The 24,506-nt window shown below is 59.4% G+C and overlaps 1 protein-coding gene across 1 annotated transcript in view; it reads right to left on the minus strand.

Moving 5' to 3' along the window:
• Positions 1 to 24,506, minus strand: part of RAP1GAP2 (RAP1 GTPase activating protein 2) — a gene marked incomplete at both ends in the record, with an annotated part of 64,524 nt that overhangs the window by 39,249 nt on the left and 769 nt on the right. Inside the window, 2 exons of the mRNA XM_084273086.1 lie at positions 8,788 to 8,823; positions 22,887 to 23,003. Of these exons, the coding sequence (XP_084129212.1) occupies positions 8,788 to 8,823; positions 22,887 to 23,003 (153 nt within the window). The remainder of the gene's footprint in view (positions 1 to 8,787; positions 8,824 to 22,886; positions 23,004 to 24,506) is intronic.

Consider the following 24,506-nt stretch of genomic DNA (forward strand, 5'->3'; position numbering starts at 1 on the left):
CACCACATTGCTTGCAGGAGAAAGGCGCTGTCACCATCTCTGGTGTGACACCGGTAACATTTGAGAGCAGCGAGACAGGACAGCATCTGAAAGGAGTGACCTTTAAGTCTGCACAGAGACTGCAGGACGCAACTCTGACCTATTCAAGGGCCCGTCATGGCTCTGCCTGTGCCCTCGGGCAGGAGTCAGACACGAGCCAGGCGTTTACACCAGGCTTTGGAAGATGCAACTTCCTCAGACACTGTACGGCCGTTCGCCAGCCAAGAGCTAAACTGCAGCCAGCACTGAGCCCCGCTGGAAATATATGTCCATGGCCACATCCGGGTGTGCTGGGGACAGGGGCTGGGGACAGGGGCCACAGATGCCACCGGCACCGAACCATGGCGCAGCACAGGATCTCTTGGCACCAGGCACAGGGCCAGCACTATCCCCGCCACACCACGGGGCTCGCTGGCGCCGGTCGCAGTCGGGAGGCCAGGACCCTGCTGACCAGAAGGGAAAGTGACAGCCGGCGGGAGCGGTACAGTAATTAACAAAATCATCGTCGGGAACAAACCCCAGGCTTTGGCGCAGTGCCGGCGCTCTTGTGCCGGTGCTCATGGCACCGCTCTGGGCTCCTCGGCTCTGCAGAGCTGGGGCTCTCGTGCTCATCTAACTGCGGCCACTCCAGCAGCGAGCAGATGCACAGCCACAGCTGAGGGGCATGCCGAGCAGGGTCTAAGCCCCCCGACACCTCCGACACTTGCCAGTGGCCCCAGCGAGCCCCACAGCAGCACCATCCACATCCCCTGGCTCTCACAGGCAACCCCATCCTCTGCACACCCGGACACTTGGGAGCACGTGCCCGCGGCAGATGGTGTCTCCATCGCCCCAGCCATTATCCCTTCCCCCATCACACTGGTATTTGCATGTCGAAGGCCGTTCTGCCCGTGAGCGGCCGCCTTTCAGTTGTCTGCAAACACCCCCTGCTTTGACAGGCTGTAAATATGGCAGGAGAGAGAGATGTATAAAACAGCGCAGCTTTAGCTCTGAAATAGAGTTAAAAATAGAGCCACGTGGGGTTGCTAAGTCCTCTGGGCAGATATAATTGTGGATAATCTCGCTTTAAATACGTGAAGGCTGTTTTGACAGCAGCAACAACATTTTAACATATGGGGCTGGGTAGCACACGAGCCGAACGCGGCCGCTGCACCACTCCAGCATCGCCAGGAAGTGGTGCCTCCATCGCTGCATCCCTGCCTGCTGCCTCTGCTGCACAGCCAGGACTTCTGCAGAAATAACCCCCCAGATAAAACCCAAATACCTAGAGCGAGCCACGGAGAGGAAAGCACCACATCAAATGGCAAGGGAAGTCTCCCAGAGCAGGAGCAGGAGATGTGCTGGTACCCTCCCTAGGCTTTATGTAGGAAAAGCTTACCAGCTTAAATGGCTGAAATACCCCAAGTCCTCAAAGCTGACAGCTTCCTTCTCCTCCTGGGAAAGCTTCCTCTGTACCAGTCAGGCTTTGAAATGTGCTGCAAGGATGCTGTGCGGGCAGGGGGCTGGGTGTCTCCGGGGACAGCGGGGCGATAACTACCCTTCCACGAAGAGGGAAGTGCTCCCGCCTGCTCAACTGAGATATGGGGGAGACGTTGGGACAGGCTAGATTTTGTAAATCCCCTGCCAGCCCTGGGGCGAGCACCACAATTGGGCTGTGCTCCCTGGCCACCCATCCTCTGGCCATCGTCTCCTGCATGTCCTCAGGGGGTTAATCGCGCCTGACCACGGAGGTACTGCTCGCAGGAGGGTGTTTTGCATCACAAGGTAGTGCCAGTGGCCATGCAATGCCACACCGGCCCCAGCACCGCTGGGACTGAGGAGCAAAGCCCAGACCCTCTGCTTGTCCCTCTGCCCTTGGTCCCCATGTGCCAGCAGCTGGCGGGGCTGGTGCCGCACAGGTGCCCGGGGCCCACTCCAGCTGGTACAGCGGGTACCAAGCAGCAGCCCCAGGGCTGAAGATGCTGCTCTGCAAATGCCCCCCCCTGCACGGGGCGGGGCAGTGCCCCTGCCCCAGGGTAGCTCCCAGGGCCCAGCCCACCCTCACTGCTGGGGCAACATGAGGAACACTGGCCTCGGCCAAGCTGTGCCTCAGCTCAACCTCTGCTCGCCAAAGTTCCTTGATGCTTCTTAAAATTATGTGATGCTTCAGCAAAAGAAGCAGCTCTTGTGCCCACCGAAAGTCTTTGCTGTCCCCAAAGGGAACAAGGTGTCATTATGGCTCCCATCTCCCAGGTTGCTTTTCCTCTCTAGAAATAGATGTGATTTGGAGAGGGGCTTCTGCGCTTGAATGTGGTGTGGGTGGGATGCTGTGCTGTTCGAGCCCCACCAGCTGCTGACCCCAGCTCGGCAAATAGCCCTGGCACAGCTGCAATACCCAAACCCTGGTGCTGCTCCAGCCCTCTGTGGGACAACTCCCTTACCTTCCCCCCAGCATGGGGAGGGCAAGGGGCAGGCACCACCACCCCCTCACGTTGCTTGGGTTGGTTTTTCGGTCACAAAAGCAGATACCAAAACCCACCTCTAAAACAAAACAAGCCCCCAAATCCACTCCTGTCTTGACTAAAGACACAGGGTGCAGCCCCGGCATCCCTGCTGCAGCCATGCCAAGCCACAGGCAGAAGGGCCACGCTGACCATCACCAGCACTGACCCACGGTCCCCAGAGCACACGGGTCCTGCTCTGCAAAGGGCATTTCGGGGCTGCGAGGGGTGCCGGTGCCCCTGGGCCGTGCCCGGGCAGGGCAGGGCCCAGCCCCAGAGCAGCACCGAGCCGCCCCTATCTCAGCCCCGCAGCCAGAGCTGCCAGGAGGGCAAAGCCCGGATTTCAGAGAAGCGACAGGGCTGGGACGGGCCCTTCCCGAGGCGCCGGGACCCGCTGAGCTCCAGCTCCGCAGCCAAGCTCCGGCCGGGGCTCCGGAGCGTCCGTCCCGGCACCCGCGGAGCCCGGCGGAGCGATGCCCCAGCGGCGTCCCCCAGGGCCCGGCAGCAAAACCGCAGCCGGCAGACTGATTTCTTCGCAAACTAAGAGCCAGCTGAAGATCCGCTCCATCCCCCGGGCACCCTGCCCTATCCCCACCCCCGTCGCGCCGGGGTCAGGCTTCTCCTTCCAAACCTCTGGCTCCCACCCTCTCTTCCCCAGAGCCCTGGGGGACGCACCGGTGGCCCGCGCCGGGGTGCGGGGACCAGCAGCACGGCTCACAGCCGGGAGGGCCTCCGGGGCTGGGCGGGACGGACGGACACATGGCCTCCACCCCCTTCCTCCCCCGCAGGGCGCCCAGCAGCTCCCCGAGCCCCCGGGGTGGGGGGGGTCCCAGCGCAACGAGGGGAGCGGGGCAGGACCCGCGCAGCCAGACCCGCCTCGTCCCGCCGCAGCAGCACCCCCCGGCCCCCACCCGGCTCCCCCTGCTGTTGCCCACTCACAGCGGAACGGCGGCGGCGGGACCCGGCGCTCGGGTGCCGACTGCCGGCACGGCCGGGAAGAGGCAGCGGCCGGGCGGGCATCGGCGGGTACCGGGGTGGGGGCAGCTCCTCCGCGCTCCCGCGGGCTGGGCAGGGGCCCGCACCGCTCCCGCACCTCCGGCTGCCCCTCTCCTGGGCATCTGCAAGCAGGGCACCGGGAAAGGTTCGCACACACCCCCGACTCCTCCTCCCAGCTGAGGAGGATCGAATCGCAGCGCCTGATCCTGCCGGACAAGCCGGAACCTGCCCGGCCTGGGGCGGTTTGGGGTTTGGTTTTGGTTGGGGTTTTGTTTTGCTTTTCCCCCAAAAAAAACCCGACATCACAAAACTCGGAACGCCCCACCTCCCTAACCCCCCTCCCCATCCCCATTCAGTGTCCCCAACCTGCAGACGCCTGCATGCCTAAGCAGCTGGTTTCTGGGGAGGTGTCAGATGGGGTAACCCAGGTTTACAGCATCATTTGGGAGGGACTGTGGGGATTAGGGTGCCCCCGGCCTCCTCGGCCCTCGCTATTGCACTACTGACAAAGGGGAACCCTGCAGAACCCACCAGTGCCTGCACGGGATGGCTGTTCTCTACCCATTGCTGATGGTTTAAGTTTCCAGCAAAACTTTAACAAAAAAACAGGATGAGGCTTGGAAGATGTCTTAGAAAAACTCAGCAGGGTCAGCTCTGAGCCATGAGCACCTCAGCAGAACTTATTATAATTGACAGCAATGCCAGAGACAGAGAGGTGTCACTCCCGGCGTTCCAGAACAGCATCTAACCTGCAATGCCCATTCAACAGCCTTCACCTCAGCTGGGTGCCCAGGTACCACCCATCCCTGCACAGAGGCCCCCAGGGACTCTGCCCAGCACCTGCTCCAGCCCCGGACTCGTCTGGCCCTGCCAGCCCTAGAGCTGGTTTTAACCAAGGTTTGCTCAGGGTCCCACACGCTCAGTTCTTCTCTTGCACCTCTGTACCAGAGCCAGGATACCCACAGCCCCCAGCATGCCAGCTGGGAGCAGGTTGCTGCAGGGGCTTCACTGGGTAGCCCTGCAGATAAGGAGTTAGGAGGCTGCCTGCCTGCCTCCCCTGTGCCTGTGGACAGCCCCTTTGCAGCAGTTCAGCTCCTGTTTCCTTGGCAGGGGAAGGCACATACTACTACAGCTGAAGTATAACTGCAAACGATACATTTGCATGCAATTACCCGCTTTAAAAGGTGGTAATAAAGTCAAAGGAATTTACTTAGACACAATCTGCTCTCCAGACCTTGTCCTCACAGGACCTAAGCGCAACCCTCCGTGATTACTGCAACAGCCGGCGCAGCTACCGCCAAGAAGCTAAATCATTCCCACATCTTCCCATTAACTCCGCTCTGGCCCATCAAATATTAAAGTGCCTCAAGCCTGGACACAGCCCATTTTAGGAAGGTCAAGTAAATCTTTCATCTCTTCCCACCTTCATCTTCCACTGCTGTTCCCACCATCAGATGAGGATCACATGCTCCCTCATGTGAATTTTGGCTGCACACACACCGACTCTCAGTGACTGGTGTACAAGGCTCCTCTGACGCAATTATTTCGTTGCTATTTCTGCTTTATAAGGCCAAAGTGAGAGGTGACTCTGCCCGGACAAGGGACTTTTTTTTTCGCCCTTTCACTACTGTGTGGTTTCTCAGTCCGTCCCACCGGTGATACTGAACGGAAAATAACCAGAGTGCAGAGCGCTGCGCAAGGGGCTGGCTCAGCTCCCCCACACGACATCACCCGGACAGCTGGAGGAAGGTTCCCATGGGTCGGTCTCCACTGCACCTTCCCACCTCCAGTGTCCCCAGTATGAGGATCTCCTGAGGCAGAGGGGTCTCGGGGGTCCCTGCCTGGTCCCCCTGCCCTTGCTGTGCTGCCTGGGGTGAGTGCAGGGCGGCTGTGAGAAGCAAACTCGCCAGGCAAGCTCATCTGCCTGGGGTTGATTTCTGTTACGCAGAGCTCCTTCGATGGGTGCTGCCTTCCCCCAGGGTGACCCCCCCTGCTCCCTGGTTGTGGGTTTAACTGCCTTCCCTGGCAGTACGACCTGACCTCCTGCTGCACCCCGTTCTACCGGCTCTGCAGGAAGCTGAGCTCCGAGGAGCAGCAAGGGCACCGCAGGAGCACCCCGTGATCCCAGGGACGCTGCCGGCTTCCCGCAGAGACTTCATGTGACACAAGGAAGCACCAGTTCCAAGTCAGGGTTTGGGAGGGGGTGCTTCTGAACAGGATGCCCCTTTTCCCAGCCAGGGGGTGGGGGTTCAGCTGCCCCAGCACTTTCCCATGAAGCAGGTAAGAAATAAAAAGAACTTAACAGAAAGACCAAGGGTAGCGATGGAATCGGTCTGTGCCCAATTCCTGGGCACTCACATGCCAAACCCCACATAAGTGCACGAGTGCCCCAGTCCCTGTCTCAGAGTACCCTGGGCCAAGCCATGCCCCTGCAGGTGTTGGCAGCCTCGTCCCTCAGCCCCGCAGCCTCCCTGGAGACATGCACCCCCAAACCCATCCAGCAGAGCGTTTCCAAGCCTGAGTCTTTCCCAGAGTCTCCATCCCCCTGACTTCAGGCACCTTTGGGTGCTCTGCACAGCTTTCCAAGAGCCATGCGAGGTGGGAGTGTGCCCAAGGCCCCCCAAGCAGCCCATGGCCCCCCAGGACAGCCAGAAAGGCAGTTCCTGCCCCAGCACAGAGGGTCTGAGAGCCAGGGACAGCCTGCTGCCCAGTCACACCCGAAGCGGTAGGACTGGGCACACAAGCTCCCCGCTGGAACTGTCTGTCCCTCCTGCCCAGCAGCACAGGCACAGGTCCCAGTGCCAGACCAGAACTCACCAGAGCTTCCTGGGCATGTCAGAGGCCGAGCAGCAAACACGGCCGTTCAGCAGCAGTTGCCTGGGGATGCTCAGTCCTCTGCAGCACCTTCCCTGCCTGAGCGCAGCGCCGGTGCCGCCCTGCAGAGCCCATCACGGGATAGGGCAGCCGAGCCCCTGACCGCGATGCCAGGGCTCTCCATCATCCACACTCCCACTCCGCAATGTCTACTCATCCTCTCCGATGCCGAGTCCCTCAGACATATTCGTGGTTGCCATAGGAACTAATGAAACCCCACTTAAAAAGAAGACGATAGGCAGCGGGAGAGCGGTGGTGATGCTCTGGTGCCACCTGCGTGTGCGACTTTATCACGACGAGCACAGAGAGCCACAGGCAGGGAGTATCCTGCATCCCTGAGCTTACGGCTTCCCACTGCAGCACCGTCCGTCTCACCCAGCCCTGGCTTTGCCCAGGACCCACCTTAGCCCTCGCCCCACTGGGACACACAGCCCACTGCTCCCCGTCACCACGCTCCCCCAGCACTGAGGGGCTTGACGCAGCCCCAGTCAGCAGCCCTCACTGCAGGCACAGGGGGATGGCTCAGGCAGGGGCTCCTGCAGCCACTCAGAGAACCCCTCTGCAACCGAAAGCCTGGGGCTGCCTGCACTGGTACATGTCCCTCCTTGCCTGCCAGGTTTCCACACACCTTGCAGCAGGACAAGGCTCCGTGAGCACTCCTGGGCAGCTCATCTCTGGGTTAGCAAGATGCAAAGAGCATTGCCCGTGCCTGGTGCCTCGGCCAGAGGCTGCAGCAATAACAAGAGGGTGTTAGAAAGCCAAAACTTCTTTTTTTTAAAAAAAATTCTATAAAAGCTTTTACAAATACCTAATGTGGCTCTGGCTGGGCCCCAATTACAGAACCATTTAACGAAGCAATCTGTCCATGAGCCAGGAGCATTATGTGGTTGTGGAGAGCATCCGCTGCAAATAGCAGGGATAAAACAGCTCCAGTGGATGCTCATCGAATGCCCGGAGCGATCGCCCTTCTCCAGTTGGGGCAGGATGGAGGGAGAGAGGAGAGCATCCCCAGCCCCTGAACCTTGCCCCATGGCACCAGCACCGCACGTGTGGCACAGTTAAATGGTGTTAAAGGAGGTTAAATGGTGTTTCTGCAGCAGAACTGCTGCACAGGCCCGGGGAAGGAAATCAGGGCACGACATACGGCAGCATATGAGGAGCAGTTAAACCTTTCTCAGCTCCACAGGAAAAGCAAAGTCTGCTGAGATTTCCCTCCCTGAAGAGGTAAACATCGATTTAAACTTCTCATTAGTTCAGCAAACCCAAGCAATGAGCGCAGCAGCAGCGGTTCTGTTGTGCTATTTACCGTGGTCCATTCAGGCGTCAGGCTCCCCAAGGCCTCCTGTGTGCTTACCCATTAATGAATAATTTGCACAAGTAATGATTACAGAGGGGAACCGCACGAGCCGTTACCCACACACATTACCCTGGGCTCGGGGGAGGCTTGGCCAGAACATTTCTGTCTCAGCAAGGTTATGCCAAGAGCACCAGTGCTACACGTGTACTTGCAAGGGAAACCCCCCCCCCTCCCCCCCCGACTTGAGGAGCTTACCCAGGAACCCAACAGAGGGGAGGATGTGCCACGGTGGGTTGGGGATTGGTCCTCCCAGTCATGCAGGTGAGGGAACAATGCCAGTGGGAATGGGAGACAGGTCCCTGAGAGCCACAAGTGGCAGAGAGCAGAGCATCCGTACCACCATTCCAGCCCCTTTCTGTTTGCTCTTCCCCATCCAGCACTTTCCATCAGGACTGGTGATCCCACACGCCCTGCTCCTGGGTCTGGCCCAGCAGCCGCCTCGCCAGCAGCCATGCAGCCCACCCCGTCTCCGCAAACATGAGATGGGCTCAGCAAGCAAGACCATGGCTCACAGACCCTCCCAGGCCCCAAGAGCATCTCTGATCCCTTCAGAGCAACACCCAGAGCCCCCAGCTGCACTGGAGCAGGACCTGGGGAACAAGCACAGGTGCCACGGTCCCCCTGGCACCTACCCCCTTGCCAGACTGCACAGTCCAGAAACAAGGGAAGCAAACCACCACAAGCTCCTTTGGATTTACAGCCAGAAGCTGGGTCGTGGGCTGCCCTGCCAGCTGCCCCCCCTCCCGAAGCAGGGCTGCTGCCCCATGAATCACATCGTCCATGCCTGAGCCCACTGACCACACAGCGACTGTGTTGCTGCACTCAAGACCAGTCACCTGGTCCCTGGGTCACCTCGGACCCCACAGGAAAACAGGAAAACAACCTGCAGGACCTGCAGAGAGGGCAGGCCTGCCAGTGCCAGAGCGGGAAGGGAAGGCAGCCCAGCACAAGGGAAACATGCTCTGTGCACAAAGCCATCTCCCAGCACCGCACCTCTCACACCGAAATCGCCTTGTGCAAAGGAAGACCATGGGTACTCACTTGATCTTCAGGCTGGCGAGCATCGTCTTGTCGATCCTGGGGAGAGAGCAGAGGAGCGCGTTACTGCAGGCACAGACGTGAGGAATGTCCCTCCTCCCGGCTCGGTACTGGGGGCTGCTGGCAAACCCAGCCCCATCAGCTCCTTGGGAGGTGCTGTGCATCTGGCTAACACGACGGTCACCACAGGAAGACGTGACCAGAAATCAAATCACAGTGAACCTGAAGTGAAGCCTGGCGACAACCAGCCCCAGATCCCCTGTGACTCGCTGGCGGTGGGCAGCAGAGAACTGTCGCCTCCTCATCTGAGGCACTGGAGAAGGACATCACCCATGTCCAAGCCGTCTCTGGAGCCCCATCCCCACTTCCCACAAAGCACAAATCTGAAGACAGCAGACCCAATGCCAGGAGATCACCCGAAGCCCCAGGCTCCACCTGCAGCCTCCTGGGAAGCCCAGTCGGATGGGGTGGGAATAGGGACATAACAAGGGGTTGGGTTTTCATCCCTGGCTGCAGGGCCCCGGCTGTGTGAGCACGGGCTCATCCCTGCAGGGCTGCACCATCCCCTCCCCAGCTGAACTACTCCTTTTCTCACCCCCTGATCCCCCCGTGTCCGCCAAGAGCCCCAGGCAGAGGGAACACAGACCAGCACCATCACTCCCAGCCCTGGTCGGCTCCTGTAGTGCTGGGAACTGCCAATGCTTCGCTAATTTATTTGGCACCATTAATCAGCGCCTATCCCCTCAGAACTGTTGTGGTTACAGTCGTATTAATATTAATTCATGCAAATCATAGCAGTGACTCAAGAAGGAAAGCGATGCCTTTTGGCAGTCCCGGCAAACACTCCGTTATCTGCCACACGCAATTAGTGCCATCGCTAAAAAAAGCAACCAAACACAAACATCCTGACCCAAACCCCACGTGTTTTGCCCCACGATCGCAGGGGTCACAGCAAGGCTGCGGAAACCCAGGTTCCCCTCAGCTTCAGCTTCGCCTCTGCTCTAGGGCTGCACCCATGGGTGAAGCAAGGGCTGGATCCCCAGCCACAGGCTGGGCCAAGTGGGCTCCAGGCAGATGGAGCAGGAACCCATGTGTGGTGTTCCTGCTCCCATGGGTGAGGGTGAAGGCACCCTGCCCACCCCAGTCCACCCAGCCTGCCTGCACCACGACCTCCCTGGGGTTAGGCCGACATCATGCTTGCAGATCCCCAGGGCCATGGGAGTTTTCTCCCAGGCATTCCCCAACATCCCTCTCACGCTGCCCTCCTGAAGCAAAGCTGGGGCACCCACTCCTGCCCCTTGGTACCAAACAGGCCTGGCCACAGCCCTGGTCAATCATTAAACCGAGCAGAACATTAAAGCCTGCTGGAGTCAGCAGCGATGCCAAGTCCGGAGGCCAAGGAGCCATGGGGACAGTTCTGTGGGACCTGCATCAGAGTGGGGAGCTGCATGGGGCAGCTTCGCCCAGAAACGTGGGAAGAAAAATCAGCTGCTGTTATTTTTTTTTCTCACTAAGATGAAAATTAACGAGAAAAAAACCAAAACAAAATTTTAAAAAAAGAAATGTGTAGAAAAGAAACCCCTCAGCAGGGAAACCGCAGTCGCAGGATGACTAAGTAACAAGAACCGCGTCATCAGGCCCTGCCCAGCACCCACTCCTGAGGTGGGGGTGAAGTGAAACACCCCACGCCCCAGCCCAGCCTCTGCCCTGCACCCCTGTGACACCGGGTGACACAGTGGTAGCAGGGTGTCTCAGGGTGAGAGCTCCTCAGTGCCCTGGCTGCCCTCCCTCCTCTGTCAGCAGTGGGCAGAGCCCTCGCGTCACTGCGGAGTGCTCGGTGTCCCTGAGTGCCGGCTGGGACCTGGGGAAGAGGGTGCAGGCACAGCCTCTGCCCTGCCCCGTGTCCCCAGCCCGAGGCATGGGAACAGCCCCTGCATCCCGTGCCAGAGCCCTTTCTCTGCAGTGCAGGTGTGGAGTTGCAGGAGCTGCTTGTTGGGGGAGGGAACAAGACACCCCAAGCCCCAACTATCCCAGGCCCCACACTGTGCCCCCAGCATCACCCTTCTTTGTAAGGGAGACAAGGCAGGGGATAACCGGGGGTGACCTACGCCCCATCAAAGAGGCAGAGCTGAAGCTCTTCAGGGGAACGTCAGCCAGTGATCACCGTGGCTCAGACCCTGAAATAACAACTCCACCAACGTGCATTCACCTTCACTGTGGCTCTGCATGGTGCCCGCTGCCCTGGGACGAGTGGCACACTTCTGTGGGACACCCCAGCAGTGGCCACAGCCAGCAGTCAGGACGAACAGCCAATTCACACTTCTGCAGGGGCTGGAAATAGTACGGAAAGCAAAGTCTGGGTGTGCCGGTCACCCCACATACGGTCGGTCCCCACAGGAAGGGTGTCGGCTGCAGCTGTGAGAAGATGCAGATGCAGGTACCAGGCTGCGTCTTTCTCACACAGACACCCAGGGAAGCGTTTTCCCAGCTTGATGCGCTCTGGGTGACGCAGGGCTGAAGGGTGTTGACCCTGAGGAGCCATTCCCCAAACCTTCCAGAGCTCCCTGCACGGAGAACAGGGCTTCCCCCACAGCCCCATCCTTCCCCCAACCCCCCATCCTTCCCTCTCCCTGTGCAGACGCCAACAGTGATGTTTGAAGGGGGGGGTGGCACCCCGCTCCCCCCAGCCCTAACGAACAGCCAGCAGACCACACTTTTCCTGCATGACTCTGTGGCTCGTGGCTGTCCTCCCCCTGCAACTGCCGAGCCGCAGAAGGAAAACAACTGAGAGAAGCCCAGATGGTGCTGAGCATCCCTACAAAGGGGTAACGGCTCCGCTCCACATTCCACGCCAGCAGGAAGCTGCCCACAGCGGCAGCTCACGGGACGCACCCAGCACAGCAAAACTGCCCAAGAGCTGCAACTTCTCTGCCCTCGTTTCACAAAGCTCACTTGCTCGGAAGTTTATCAGCGGGCTTCCTTCCCATTTTTATGTAACGAGAAGAGAAAGGAGAGCCCAGCTGGGCCGGAATGCTTGGCTCCAGTAAGGCACGCGCGCCTGCGCCCGACATTCTGTCCAAGCTGCCAAGGAGCTCGATGCCCTCCCACCACCATCTCAGTTTTGCTGCACTTCCCCCAGCAGGTTCTTCCCAAGGCCCCAGGACCCCCGGCCACCCAGCCCCCACAGCTGTGGTGGCACAGGGAGGGCAGCAGAGCCCCCTCTGCCCCACAGCCACCAGCCACAACCTTTGCAGAGCCCCCAAGCCAGGCAGCAGCTCCCACAGACTCGGAGCAGGTACAAAGCACCTCCAAGAGCGCGGCTGGAGGAAGGGCAGCAGGAAACAGTGCCATGTTCTCACACCATTTCCCAATGCATTGCTGGGGCAGGGACATGGGAGGCAAACAGCCCCACTGAACCCAGGGTGCTGCTCTGCCAAGGGACCCAGGGGGCACTGGACAGCATGGGACAGGGGGGACCTTGCCGCACCCACCACCGTGTGCTGAAGGCAGCCATAAACATTACTGCCCAGGAGGAGGAAGAGCAGGCAGAGAGGAGAAGGAGTCAGGAGAACCATGGGACACTGCTGCATGCAACGTGTCCATGCAGCGAGACCCCAGTGCTCACTTCTTGGCACCCACAGTGCTCGGGGAGCTTTGCCAGGGTGCAGCAGCACCCTCCCCCTGGGGCTGTGCATGGGGGAAGATGGTGCTTCCCAGCTTCCATGCGCTCCCACGGGCACGGGGCAGCAGGACAGGCTCCATCAGGAGGGCAACATGCTGCAGCACCATGGCACTTCCCCCTTCAAAGGCCCAGAGGGAAGAAAAGCTCCTTGTGCAGCACCGTGCTCCCGTAGCCGAGGGGGGAAGAGGGAAAGGAAAGGCACCCACCAGCCATAGCCGCCGAAGGAGACGCTGCGCTTCCTCTGGAACATGGTGGCGGCTCGGTGCTGCCAGGGCGCTCTGGCCATGGGGGCAGCGGGGCCAGCAGCCTCCACGCAGCGGGATGCGGGTGACAGCCGCGGCGGGCGCTTCCTGCCGGTGTGCCGGGTGCTGTGCTGGGCCATGGGGACCCCAGCGCCTCCCGGTCAGCTGTGCCGCACACAAAGGCGCATGCACAAACACACACACCCCCCCCTGCACACACCCCAAAAGTCATTTCCTTTTTTTTTCCTCTCCCAGCACAGCCTCGGGCTCCTCACGCCGCACGCTGCAAGCACCTCGCAGCTCCCCACAGCAGGGCTGAGGCCGGTGCTGCGCAGGCAGTGTGGGGACGGGGACAAGCCGTGGGCACGGCGTCACCCACGAGCATCGTGCTGCAGGCTGCTGCTATCCCAGCCAGCCAGACCCCATGCAGGAGGTCACTGGTGACCACGCCAAGGTCTGCCCCAGGGTGACTCTCCCCTGGGTCTGCCCAAAACGGCTGGGCTGCATTCCCAGCACCAGGCTGTTCCCTCCTCCAGCACTCATCAGGGGACACCCCCCCCCCCCCCACTCCCGAAAGCATTGAAACTTCATAAGCAAAACTCCCACCACCTCACCCCTTGTGGTAAACAGACCCCAGAGCCAGCATGGCACCTCCCTCCCTGCCCCACATGGTCTCATTTCCCTGACTGTGCCCATGATACACAGGATCCCAAAACTCACTTCCCAAAATGGCAGAGTTCAGGGACTGGTAGAGCGCTTCCAACTCCCAAGGTCCTTCTGGTCTGTCTACCCCAAATGCTCACCTCCTGCTCCATGGATTTTAACCCATGTCCAGCGCACCCAGAACATGTCCCCCGGCTTGGATGGCTCCAGGGAATTGGGGCAGCTCCAGGGGCTTGGGGCAGCTCCCAGCCCTGTGCTTGGTGCTGGCAGGAGTCCGATGCCTGCCCAAGCATCCAAAGCTTTACACCGAGAAAACATTTGGATTCTGTCTGATGTGTGAAGCGGGGGAAGGGAAGAGATGGGGCGTTGGAGAGAGAAATCACTCAACTCCGGGGGAAAAGCTTGGACCAAAATCCAGCTATTTCAACTCCTACTTTTCTGCCCACAGCCATCTTTCCTTAAAGGGTTGAAGTGAGTTAAATCCTCTGCATTTTAGAGCTCTTAAGGACATTATTTAAAAAAAGAAAATCCTAAACACACTGCAAGCTCAAAGGCTGTAATTCAGGTGCCACAAAATATCTGGAGCAGACATTTCCTCGGAGCACATTTGTTTCTGGCCTGCACGGTCCATGTCAAAGCTCTGCATCAGCAGCAGCGTGACGTTATCCGCTCACTTCATCTTCCCCCAGGCCACGTCTTCCTTACACTCACACCAGTTGATTTCTGCCCAGCTCTACTGAGCCGTTCACCATTTACATGCCTGAAAATCAAAGCCAGGTGCTTCCCCTATGGCCGAGCTCTGTGGTGCCTCCGAGCATCACCCAGCTGCTGCAGCTTCAGCACAGCCTCACGCACAGAGGAACAGTGGCAGGTAGCGACAGCAGCCGTGGGAAGCATCAATCTATAGCTGGCATCACACCAGCAGCGCCTTGGAGAGTCCCAGGAAAACAGCCAGCTCTTCATTTAAACATTTACTCTTGCAGCACTGAAAGCACCAATTACCGCATCTCACGCTGCCACTCCAGTCCTTGTGTGAACTCGATGGCTCAGAGCTCTCGGAGGCGACATGGAAGCCGAGAGCATGATGGGGAGACACGAGGCAGGGCCAGGCTCCTCTTTACCGCTTGGGCTCCGAAGCCAAAGGGAAGAAAACCCAGGCACAGACAAATTGTGCCCCATCAGCCAAAACGAAGACACAAAGGCCAGGGGGAGGATGCCTCCTTGGTACCATCTGCACCAGATAGAATTAGGTGCCCCAGGGGCCTCTGCCAGAACCAAGAGGATCCGTTGCCCCAGCTGTGCTCCTGGCGCCAGAGCAGCCCCAGTCCACCAGTAATGCCAGGGAGGGGGTGCTGCACAGCTGGGGAGGGGGGCACCATGTTAACAAGCCAATTAACAAAGCCAAACTTTCCTGGAGCACCTGGCTCTTGCAGCTCCCTGGAGCCCAGCCCCAGTCCCAGAGCGGCTGGCAGGGGGAGAGGTGCCCACTGGCCTGGCTCCATTGCACCCCCAACCAAAAGCGGGGAAGAGGCTGTGTGGGTAGCTGTGCCCTGACAACTGCACGGCATTTGTGAGCCCAGACTGCTGGGCTGTGACTCTGGTTATAAAAGGAAACACAGACTGATTCTGCTCAGCCCTGGCTCAGCTTTTCCCTTGCCTAACATGGGACCCGGGGCTCCAATCACCCCTGATGCTGCAGCTGCCAGTGCAACAGCCGAACAGGTGATGCTCAGAGGTCTGTGCACCGCAGCACTGGCAAAGCCGCCATCCCAGTCATCCACACTGGCCACAGCAAGACGGGATAGCTGTGCCACCAGCCCCATGTCTGATCCCGCGGTTCAGCCCCAGCTCCCCGCGGTCACACACGTGCCTTGGCAGAGCCAGCGTGGATGGTACCTGCAGCTCCCATCATGGGGACTGCTCGCAGCCCTGCAGCAGCCCAGTGATTTGGGCAGAGGAAGAAGAAGGGTGAAACTCCTGAGGGGCTGCGGTGGGCGGCAGCGCGGGGCTGACCCTCCACCCTCTGGCATGGACAGCACTATCCCTGCCAAGGGACAAGCAGCGGGCAGGGGTGGGGGGTTGTGGGGTAGCCGTCTGTCTCCGAGGCAGAGCCCCTGCTACAGAGCAGAATTGTGCCCAGGAAGGGCAGCGTGATTCTTTCCTTTGTTACCGGGCTAAGGGAGACTGATTGCATCATTAGTGCTTTAATATTGCATGCAGTGCGCTGAGGGTATTCATCTCCCTATTATGATTCTAAGGAAGGTTGTGGGCACCCAGAAATATTAGATTTTGTCCTGGCAGGAAGAACATGCTGTGCATATCATCAGCCTCGACGTACACAGCAAAGGAAAACAGTGTCCGAATTAATTCTGACTCAGTGCACAGAATGTTTTTACCAGCAGCTTCTCCCCTCTGGGGTGCTGCTGAAGTGAAATGAAGAGAGAAACTCATCACCCTAAAGAGCCACCCTCCCACCCCCCCTCCCGGCTTGCCCCTCGGCTGGCTCTGTCCTGCTCAGTAGCCAAGAGAGCTGGGAGCTTCAGCCAAGCCAGAGAGCTTCCAGACACCAGACCGTACCTCCATCAGCCTGGGAGCTGCTCATGGCCAGGACCCCCCAGCCACCTCCTTCCAACTGCCAGATCTGCCACTCTGCTCTTCAGGGAGGGCTGTGAGCCGAGCTGTGCAGCTGACTTATCAGCAACCCGCCTGCTAAACTCATTAGGCAGGGCTGGATTCATCTGAGCCATAACAGGGGGAACAGCCTGCAGAAGGGAGCAGGAGTTACAAACATCCTGCAGAAACAAAGAGCTAATTCCCAGCAAGATGCTCAGCTGGCAGCAAAAGAGAGAGTTCAGGGGGTGAGTTATTAGCAGAGCCCTTAAGAAAGGCAGTCCTGCTCCTGCTGCTCCCGGAACAGGGCTGAGGAACAAAACCCAGGGAGAACCAGTGCACCAACCATGCCTTGGGGAGAAGGGCAGGCTGAGGTCCGTTCTGGTGCCAGTAACAAGGCTGCTCTGTGTGCTGGTGGGATGGGAGAGATGATGCGCTGGGGCCCTGGAGCCTCCCCGGTGCAAATACACAGCTGCAGCGACCCTGCAGCTAACAGCCCTGACTCCTGCAGCTCTGGGGTCTGCACGGGAGCCACAGCTCTGGGACGAGCCAGGCCCAGGCTGAGAATTCAGTAACAAACCCAGAGCAAGTGATTCCCCATCCCTCTGAACCATCAGGGGAGTCGGATACCACCCTCTAGGTCCCCAGCTGCTGCGTTTGGGCCTCTCTGGGGGGTAACTGGCTGTGGTGGAGGCTGAGCACCCAGCGGCACTGAGAACATCCCCAGTGTTCACATTTTGGACACACACATGCTCTCTGGGCACCCAGCCTGATGTTCACTGGCAACTGGTTCCTCCCAGCATCACACAACCCGGCTCTTTACTGCAGAGCAACATAGACCTTGTCTGATCTCAGTGTGGTGAGCAGAAAGGCATCACACAGACTTCCAGGCTCGTTAAATTAATGTAGACTTGCATGTTTCCCCAGGTCCACCCATTTTAAAGCTCCATCTCTCTATCCAGGGGATGAAGTTCCCTAGACAGGCTCCCTGTAGGAAGCACACCAATTTCCTGGGGCTCTTTCCTCACCTCTTCCAGCCATGTCCCTTCCCACGCAAGTTCTGCATGAGAGAGGATGCTTCAGAAGAGCAGCAGAGCCCCCGTGTGTGTCCCCACACACACACACACTGTGCCTCCCACAAGGGTCCGGCATGCAGGTTTCTCAGTGTGCTATGAGACACACACAGCTCAGGATGCTCCAGAGACAGCTGGCTCCTGGCTGGCGGCACATGGCCCCTCCCATGCCCAGCAGACAGCTGCCATGCCCGTGCCAGGTCCCTGGGTACCATCACCATGGCTACCTGCAATCCACTGCGCATCCCACACCGGTCCCCTGGTCCCCCGCTACAGCTGTGTGGAGGAGCGAGAGCTCTGGTGTGCCAGGGCTACTGGAGGGAGGAGGCATTGGGGCAAAACCCGACAAACAAGCCCCCCCGTTCCTGCTGGCCATCACCCACTTGTCTGGGCACCCCCAGAGCCAGGAAGGGAGCCTGCAAGGCACCTCAAGGGCTGGGTTCCCACAGGAGGGGGACAGGCCGGTGCTGGCATGCAGCTGGAGCTGACACAGGGACCGCAGAGCACTTGGCCCAGATCGCACAGCACACACAGGGAAGGGATGCGACTGCAGCCTGTGAAGAAACTGTGGCAAGACAGAAAAAGAACTGCTTAAACTAAAATCCAGGGCTGGCAGAATGTGGGGGCAGGAGGAAAGCATGGGCATGAGAGAGACCTGGACCTGCCTTGGCTGGAAACCAGGGGGCTCCTCATCTCTGATACCAATGGTCTCTGCAGTAGACATAGCACAAGCAAGGGGAAGAACCCCAACTGATGCTTAGCATGTTTATGAAGATGTCGCATGAGATGGTGCCCGCAGCCATGGAGAGCTGGTCTCAGTGCCCTTGCACCCCGCTCTGACAGCCCCATTGCAACCCTTCCCCAGCCCCCCCCACCGCAGGCGTAGGGCAGCCCTGGCATAGGATGGGATCTGGAGAGCAGTCAGCGTTCGAAGTCAAGGCCAAACCTGTCCATGGGTCTGTCTGAATGGTGCAAACAGAACACAAGAGATTTGGGCTCACCAGCCTGCCACATCTTGCCAGGATCACCTGCCTTTTTCCACCATTTTGGGTGGGCTCTGCAAGAGCTGGGCTGGATCTGAAGCCGAGTCAAGAAACTGCTCTGTCTGGTTTGGCACCCAACTTGGAGGCAGATGTTAACTCTAAGCAGGGATCCATCTACCCCCACGAAATTGGAAAGAGGTCTGGGGAGAAGGAGCTGTTTTTAGCTCCTGGAAAAAATGTCTTTTCCCAGGGCTGCTACTGAAGTCCTGTTCCCTTTTCCACAGCAGCTGCTAATGACAACGAGAGCATCTGACTTCAGGTACGCAACAGGCAAGAGCAGCAGAGGAGCTTCCTGAGCGGCCCCCAGGACCACCACCCCCCCCCCCCCCAACCCCCCGCCACACGAATACACTTAGAGAGGAGGAGAAAGGAAGAATGATAAAACAAACATCAGCAAAGCAAAAAGGCCGTTCGGTTGTTACGGTTACGGTGAGCTGCCCGTGGGGAGGAATCCGCCGCAGAGGGAGGACGCGGTATCTGTCGAACCCGGCAGCGTGCGGAGCACCAGCCGGATGGCTGGAATCACGCTTCTTGTTGAATCTGAATTTAGACTCCTTGGCGTGTTTCCAGCCCCCGATAAATCGTGCCGTGTGGACAGATATTCTGTCTCCCGCGCTGCTAAAACAATGAGTGGTCCTCGATAAAACAGCGGAGCCTGGAGTACGCAGGGGATGGGGAAATAAGGCAGCACCTGGCAGCATCCATCTCCCGCCCCGTGTACACTGAGGATGCGGGCGACATGCTCCCGCAGCCCTCACCAGCCCCACCGGGCTCGCCCGGGGGTGACACCGGAGATGAGCCGGGTACAATGCAACGCTCGTCCTGTGCCTTGCGAGCAGACACTGTGCGGCCGCGACACGCTGTGATCCTGCCCGGAGAGGGGAGGGGAGGGCAGGGGAGGGGGGTACCCCGCAAACGGGGCCCCGGGTACGCAGAGGAGCTCAGAACAGCCGCCTCCCGCACCCTGCTTCTGTCAAACACCGAAAACCGGGGAGTGCTCAGCAAAGGGGGTGCCGTGCTAAGGCAGGACCGTACCTCCCCGCAGCCCTGCCGTGGAGCTGCTCGGGGGCACCCCCAAAGCCTCCCGCGGTGTGTTCCCGGGCCCGGCCCGCAGCGACCGCACCCGGCCCCGCAGCCGGTGCCCGGGCGCCGGCACACAAAGCCCGCACGCCGGGCCCGGCACCTGCGAAAACACGGGCGGAGAAACCGCGACGCGTTTCGGCACCGCATCCCGGCTCTGCCCCGCACCAGCGCCCAGCCAAACCCGCGGCGAAAACAAGGGCACGCAGGGGCTGAACTCCCCCGCGGGAAGGGCTGTACCCCGCGGCCAGACCCCGGCCGCACACGCAGAAATGCCGCCGGCCGAACGGGACCGAGACGCATCTCACCTCGCTCTCCTCGCCGTCCTCCGTGCGAAGCCGGCGGCGAGCCGGGGCGCGGGGGGGGGGTTGCGGGGCGTGCGGAGCAGCGCAGGCGGGAGAAGAGCAGCGCGGGAGGTGCGGGGGGGGAGGGTGCGAGGAGCAGCACGGCGCGGAGCACTGAGGGGAGGTGCGGAGCAGCGCAGGCGGGTGAGGAGTAGCGCGGGGCGGAGGGGAGGTGGGGAGCAGTGCGGGGGATGAGGAGCACCTGGGGGAGGCGCGGAGCGGCGCGGAGGGGTGCAGAGCAGCGCGCTCTCCCGGCCCCGGGCTCTCTCTAAGCGCGTTCCCGGCGTTGCGCACCCGCGGCACCAGCACGGCCCATGACGGGGGCGCCGCGCTGGCAGCCGGCACAGAGCGGGGGCTGCCGGGGCACAGACACCCTCCTTCATCCCTGCCTGCATCCCTGCGGCTGCACGCCTCACACTGCATCCACAAGCTGGGAATTGGGCCTGGGTCCCTGGGGAGTAGGCAGAATGCAAAGCTCGAGGTGCAAGGGTCTCCTGGGCAAGGTTTATTCACCTGGGGGGGGTACTGTGGCAGAGCTGGAGCAATAGCTGTGGGAAAGGTGGAAATGTTGTGCATCAAATCTGCTGGGGCTTTTGGAGTGAAAGGGCTCTTCAATGAGAAAACACTTGGAAATGGGAGCGATCCCCTTTGGGTTCAGCTCAGACAGGGGACCCCATTCTTGCACGAGAACCCCTTCATCTGTCACTGCTGAACTAAGGACAGGTGCAGAGCGGCCCAGACAAAAGGAGAGCTTCCAAGGACAAAATCCGGACATGCTGAGAGGAAAGCCAAACTTTCCATCCTGTTTATCCACCCTCAGAGCATCTGACCCAGCCCCACACCACTGTCACCCAACAGAGCCCAAAGGATGAGCCCGAGTTGCAGAGCTTGACCTGGCTGCTGCAAGCTGCATTACTTCAGTCCCACTGGTTCCTAAAGGGACTTAGTGAAACCGGTGTGATTCTCCTTCCTGGAGCCCTGGAACCTGTTTAATGGCACTAAACGTGGAGGCAGATGATGTCAGCTACCGAAGCCACTGGGCCGGGCACCTCACGCTGCTCCCAGCCATCTGCCTCCAGCGCTCACAACAGGCGACCCACGGCCATGGGCTTTTGGAGACCACTGCGGCCTCTTTCCCCCAGGTTCACTCTGCATTGCAAACAGCCACAGACACCGTGCTGTTCCCCAGCAGCCAGGCCCAGCTGCCAAAAGCCTTCCTGTGCAGAAGGAGAGGGTCACCCCAGCCAAAACCACTCCTGCTGCCGCTGGACATGACACCGTGTGCATGGGACTGGGGCAAAATCATCTCAGCTATGTGAAGCTATAGGAGACAGGGTGCATGCTCTCACCCTCAAGTGGGACCACTGGGTGTGTTACCATGTATGAATAACAGCAGTAGTAAGATACACCTGTTACACAAGGCACAGCCGTCCTCCTGCTCAGCTCCATCACTGCCGTTATGCAAAGAGAAAGCAGCAAGTGCAAAACAGAGACAGCGATCCGATTAACGTGACAGATAAATAATGTGACAGCCTGAAATGCCACAGAGCATCCCAGTGTCAGTGTGCCACCCGAGGCACTAGAACGTTCCCCAGCCGCAGCAATGTGCCACAGCCGGGATGAGTGTCAGTGCTGGGGGGTGGTCGTGGCTGCTGCTCGCTGCGCCATCCCTCCCCTGCCTGGGGGGACACGCCAGGACAGGACAGTGCAGGGCACCTCGCTGCTGCCAGCAACAAAGGAGGGGCTTGGAGATGGGAACACATCCCTGATGAGGCATCCTCCTTGCCCCTGTCCCGCTCAGGCCGCTGAAGCAAATGACACTGCACAGCCTGATCGGGGCTAGTGGCTCTGCCTCTGGGTTACCAGCGCTGCCTGAGCTCTCCTGGCTGCTTGCAGAGTCAGACCTGGCACCCCTGGACTGGCTGAGACGGAGCCTGCACCCGAGCAGCAGCCCCAGCTCCCATCCGGGCAGAGGTTTCATCCCCAAAGAGGGATGCAGGCACCATTCGTGACTGGCTGCTGACACCCCCCACGCTCTGCCAGACCTCCCAGCCCACAGGGAAATCAAATGAATCCAGTGGAATTAACCCCAATGGCACTTAGCGTTAATTATAGATGACACTGCACGCATCTGAGTTCCACATGGAGCGGAATGTACATGCATCAGGGATGAGATTAATGCGGCCTTTGGTAGCCATTTCCAAAAATGAGTTAAAATGGATAAGCAGCACAGCAATTCCAGCTTTTGGAGAGGCTCTCTGGCAGCAGGCACAGGAGTTGCCATCTCAGGAAGCAGCCATGGCACACACACACACACACCCCCCATGGCTCTGGCCGAGGGAAGTGGGGCATCTCCCTCCTGCTCCTGAAATCCCACCAGGCAGAGATATCCCCCCCATCCTGCTCCCCACAAGTGGGGCAGGGCCCTCAGCCTGGGGGTCCCTCACCACCACCTCCCCGTCCCCCGAGACCCCTCACCCTGCAGCCCTTCCCATCCCACGGAGGGGCTCAGCCTGCACAGCCCCCACTGCCCCCCCTCCCTCCAGCTGTTACCCCGGTACAGGCAACTCTAGGGAGATAAACACTTCAGGGAATGAGGGGCTCTCGGAGCAAAACTGCTCCTAAATACAGAGGGAAAAGCTTTTATCCACCCAGGGGCTCAGGATGCCCGGGCTCCCAGCAGCAGGAAAGCAGACACTGCACTATACACGTCTTGAGGCCTGCTGGGCTCTCATGGTAATGGTGTTTTATCGCCAGACACTGGGATGCAAACCCACAGCGATGCATGTGTATCGGCAGGGAGAGCCACAGCATGTGCCCAGGACACGGCTCCGAGAGGTTTCTCGGAGGCCTGTGATGGGGAGGCACCAATCCAAATTGGGCTGTTGGAACAAGTATTTTCCAGAGATCACTTAGGGATGGGAGATACAAGGTCTCTGGCTCCAATCTGGTCTTTAAGCAAATCCCAAGTCTGCTGCATGCACAAAGCAGAGCATCAAGAGGTGGTGTGTGCCTCACTGAAAGCACGGGGGGGTTAAAAACGAACCAGGGTGGGGGTGGGGGGAGCAGCCAGCAATTTGCCTTTTCCACTGCTTTAAACCAGAGGGGAGCTTACATGATGCTCCCAGCTCCCAGCTGTGATGCTGTATCCACAACCTTACTTCAAAGCGAAACCAAGATGCTCAGATATCCACAGGGCTCCAGAGACAGCCTGAGGCTCAGGAGAGCCATGCCACATCCAGGAGGGCTTGTGACAGGAGGCTCAGACAGGTTCCACCAGCATGGCAGGCTGCTGGTGGCACTGGCAGGGGACATGCCAGCGCTCCTCACAGCCCATAGCCCCGCACATACTGCCCCCCCCTTACCTGCTGGGCGAGCCCAGGTCCGCCCGGCTGACGATGCGGTGCTGGTGGGGTGAGTACAACCACTGGAAAGCTGTCAGCGTCCTCTCCTCGATCCGAAACCGGCCTTCTCTCACGTACCTAAAAATAACAGCAAGGGCAGCTGAAATATTTATTAGCGCAGGGCTGTGGAGCAGGAGCTGCAGGATGCAGGGAGCGGCTGGCTCAGCAGCGCTGCTCGGGGCCAGCACTGATGTCGTCCTCAGCGGGAGCAGCGAAACGATGCTACATCCCCATCTGCAGCTCCACTCCGACCCTGTCGTCCCCTGCCCGTCACCCGGTGCTCCCACCAGCACGTGGCCGTGGCTGGGACAGGGCATCCCTTCAAGGGAGTGATCTGGGGAGGGGATGGTGGGCCTCACACCAGCACCACGGTCCTGGCTGCCCAGCAGCTGCAGCACAGTGGGTCGCACAGGACCGGGTCCCCCCAGGCCAGATCCATGGACCACACACACACAGAACAGCAAAGAGATGACATTTCCAGAGCAGGACAGGACATTTTCCTGCAGAGCCCAGGGGGCTGAGGTACTAACCCCCCTGCTCAGCACCTGCACGTGTGGCACAGCCCGCCTCTCCCCAGCAGCAGCCTGGTCCCCAGTGCTACCACCGGCTCCAAGACCAGGCTGGTGCCTTTTAATTGCATTTTGAACGTCAGGCCAGATGTTGAGGCTCATTAAGGAACATTCAAGTGACAAATCGATGGTCGGTATTGTGATTAGAGAAGTACAGGTTCTCTGTTACGTCAGCAAAAGGTTGGTAACTGCAGTTGTTCCCATCTTCACAAACGTGATGCTGCTGCCTCCCTCCCTCCCTCCATCCCAACAACCAGCTGCACTTCACACACCCTCCTCTGAACATGAAATTTCATCAGCAAGCAATTAATTATTTAAAGCCCCAGTAGTACTGATGGAGACACATGCAGGCTCAGCTGCAGCATCCATAACCAACTCCCAGCCCCTTCCCCAGTGTGTGGATGCTCCGGGCAGGGCATTCCCACCGTTAACTGCAGAGTTGCTGCCTGGCTGTGGCCGTGGGGGCACAGCACAGTGCCAGGGGCTCCTGGAGCATCCCTGATACAGACTGACCTGCTTGTTATCTTGGTATCAGCAGCCAAGCACAGTGCAGCGCCGGGTCTCCCTTGTGGCTCTTGCACACGAGTGGTGGTGGGCAAGGAAGGGGGTAGCAGTACAGCCAAGCCACACTGCTGCTGTAACAGCCTAGGGCAAGGTATGCAAGACAGAAAATGTGCTAGGCTGCTGGGCTGGGGGGTATGGGGGAGTGGGAGGGGATTACTAAAAGGCTTCCTGAGCTCAGAGTAATCCTCAGACGATTTACATCCAGGTTTGCAGGGATCCCACCTGCACCTGGGAGCTCTAGCACCCAGCCTGGCTCTGCTCCCTGCCCAGACGGTGCTGGGATGCAGGACGAGCCCCGGGCCCAGTTCCAGCTCTTACATCAGCAGCACCACGCTGCAAACGGAGTCACCCCAGTCACAGCCTGGCATCCCTACAGGGCCCTGCTCAAAAGTCACAAGCTTGGGACGTCACAAACCACACAATTAAAAATAAAAAAATACAGAGGAGG

The sequence above is a fragment of the Gallinula chloropus genome, assembly GCF_964237585.1.
Source record: "Gallinula chloropus genome assembly, chromosome: 19".
Lineage (NCBI taxonomy): Eukaryota > Metazoa > Chordata > Aves > Gruiformes > Rallidae > Gallinula > Gallinula chloropus.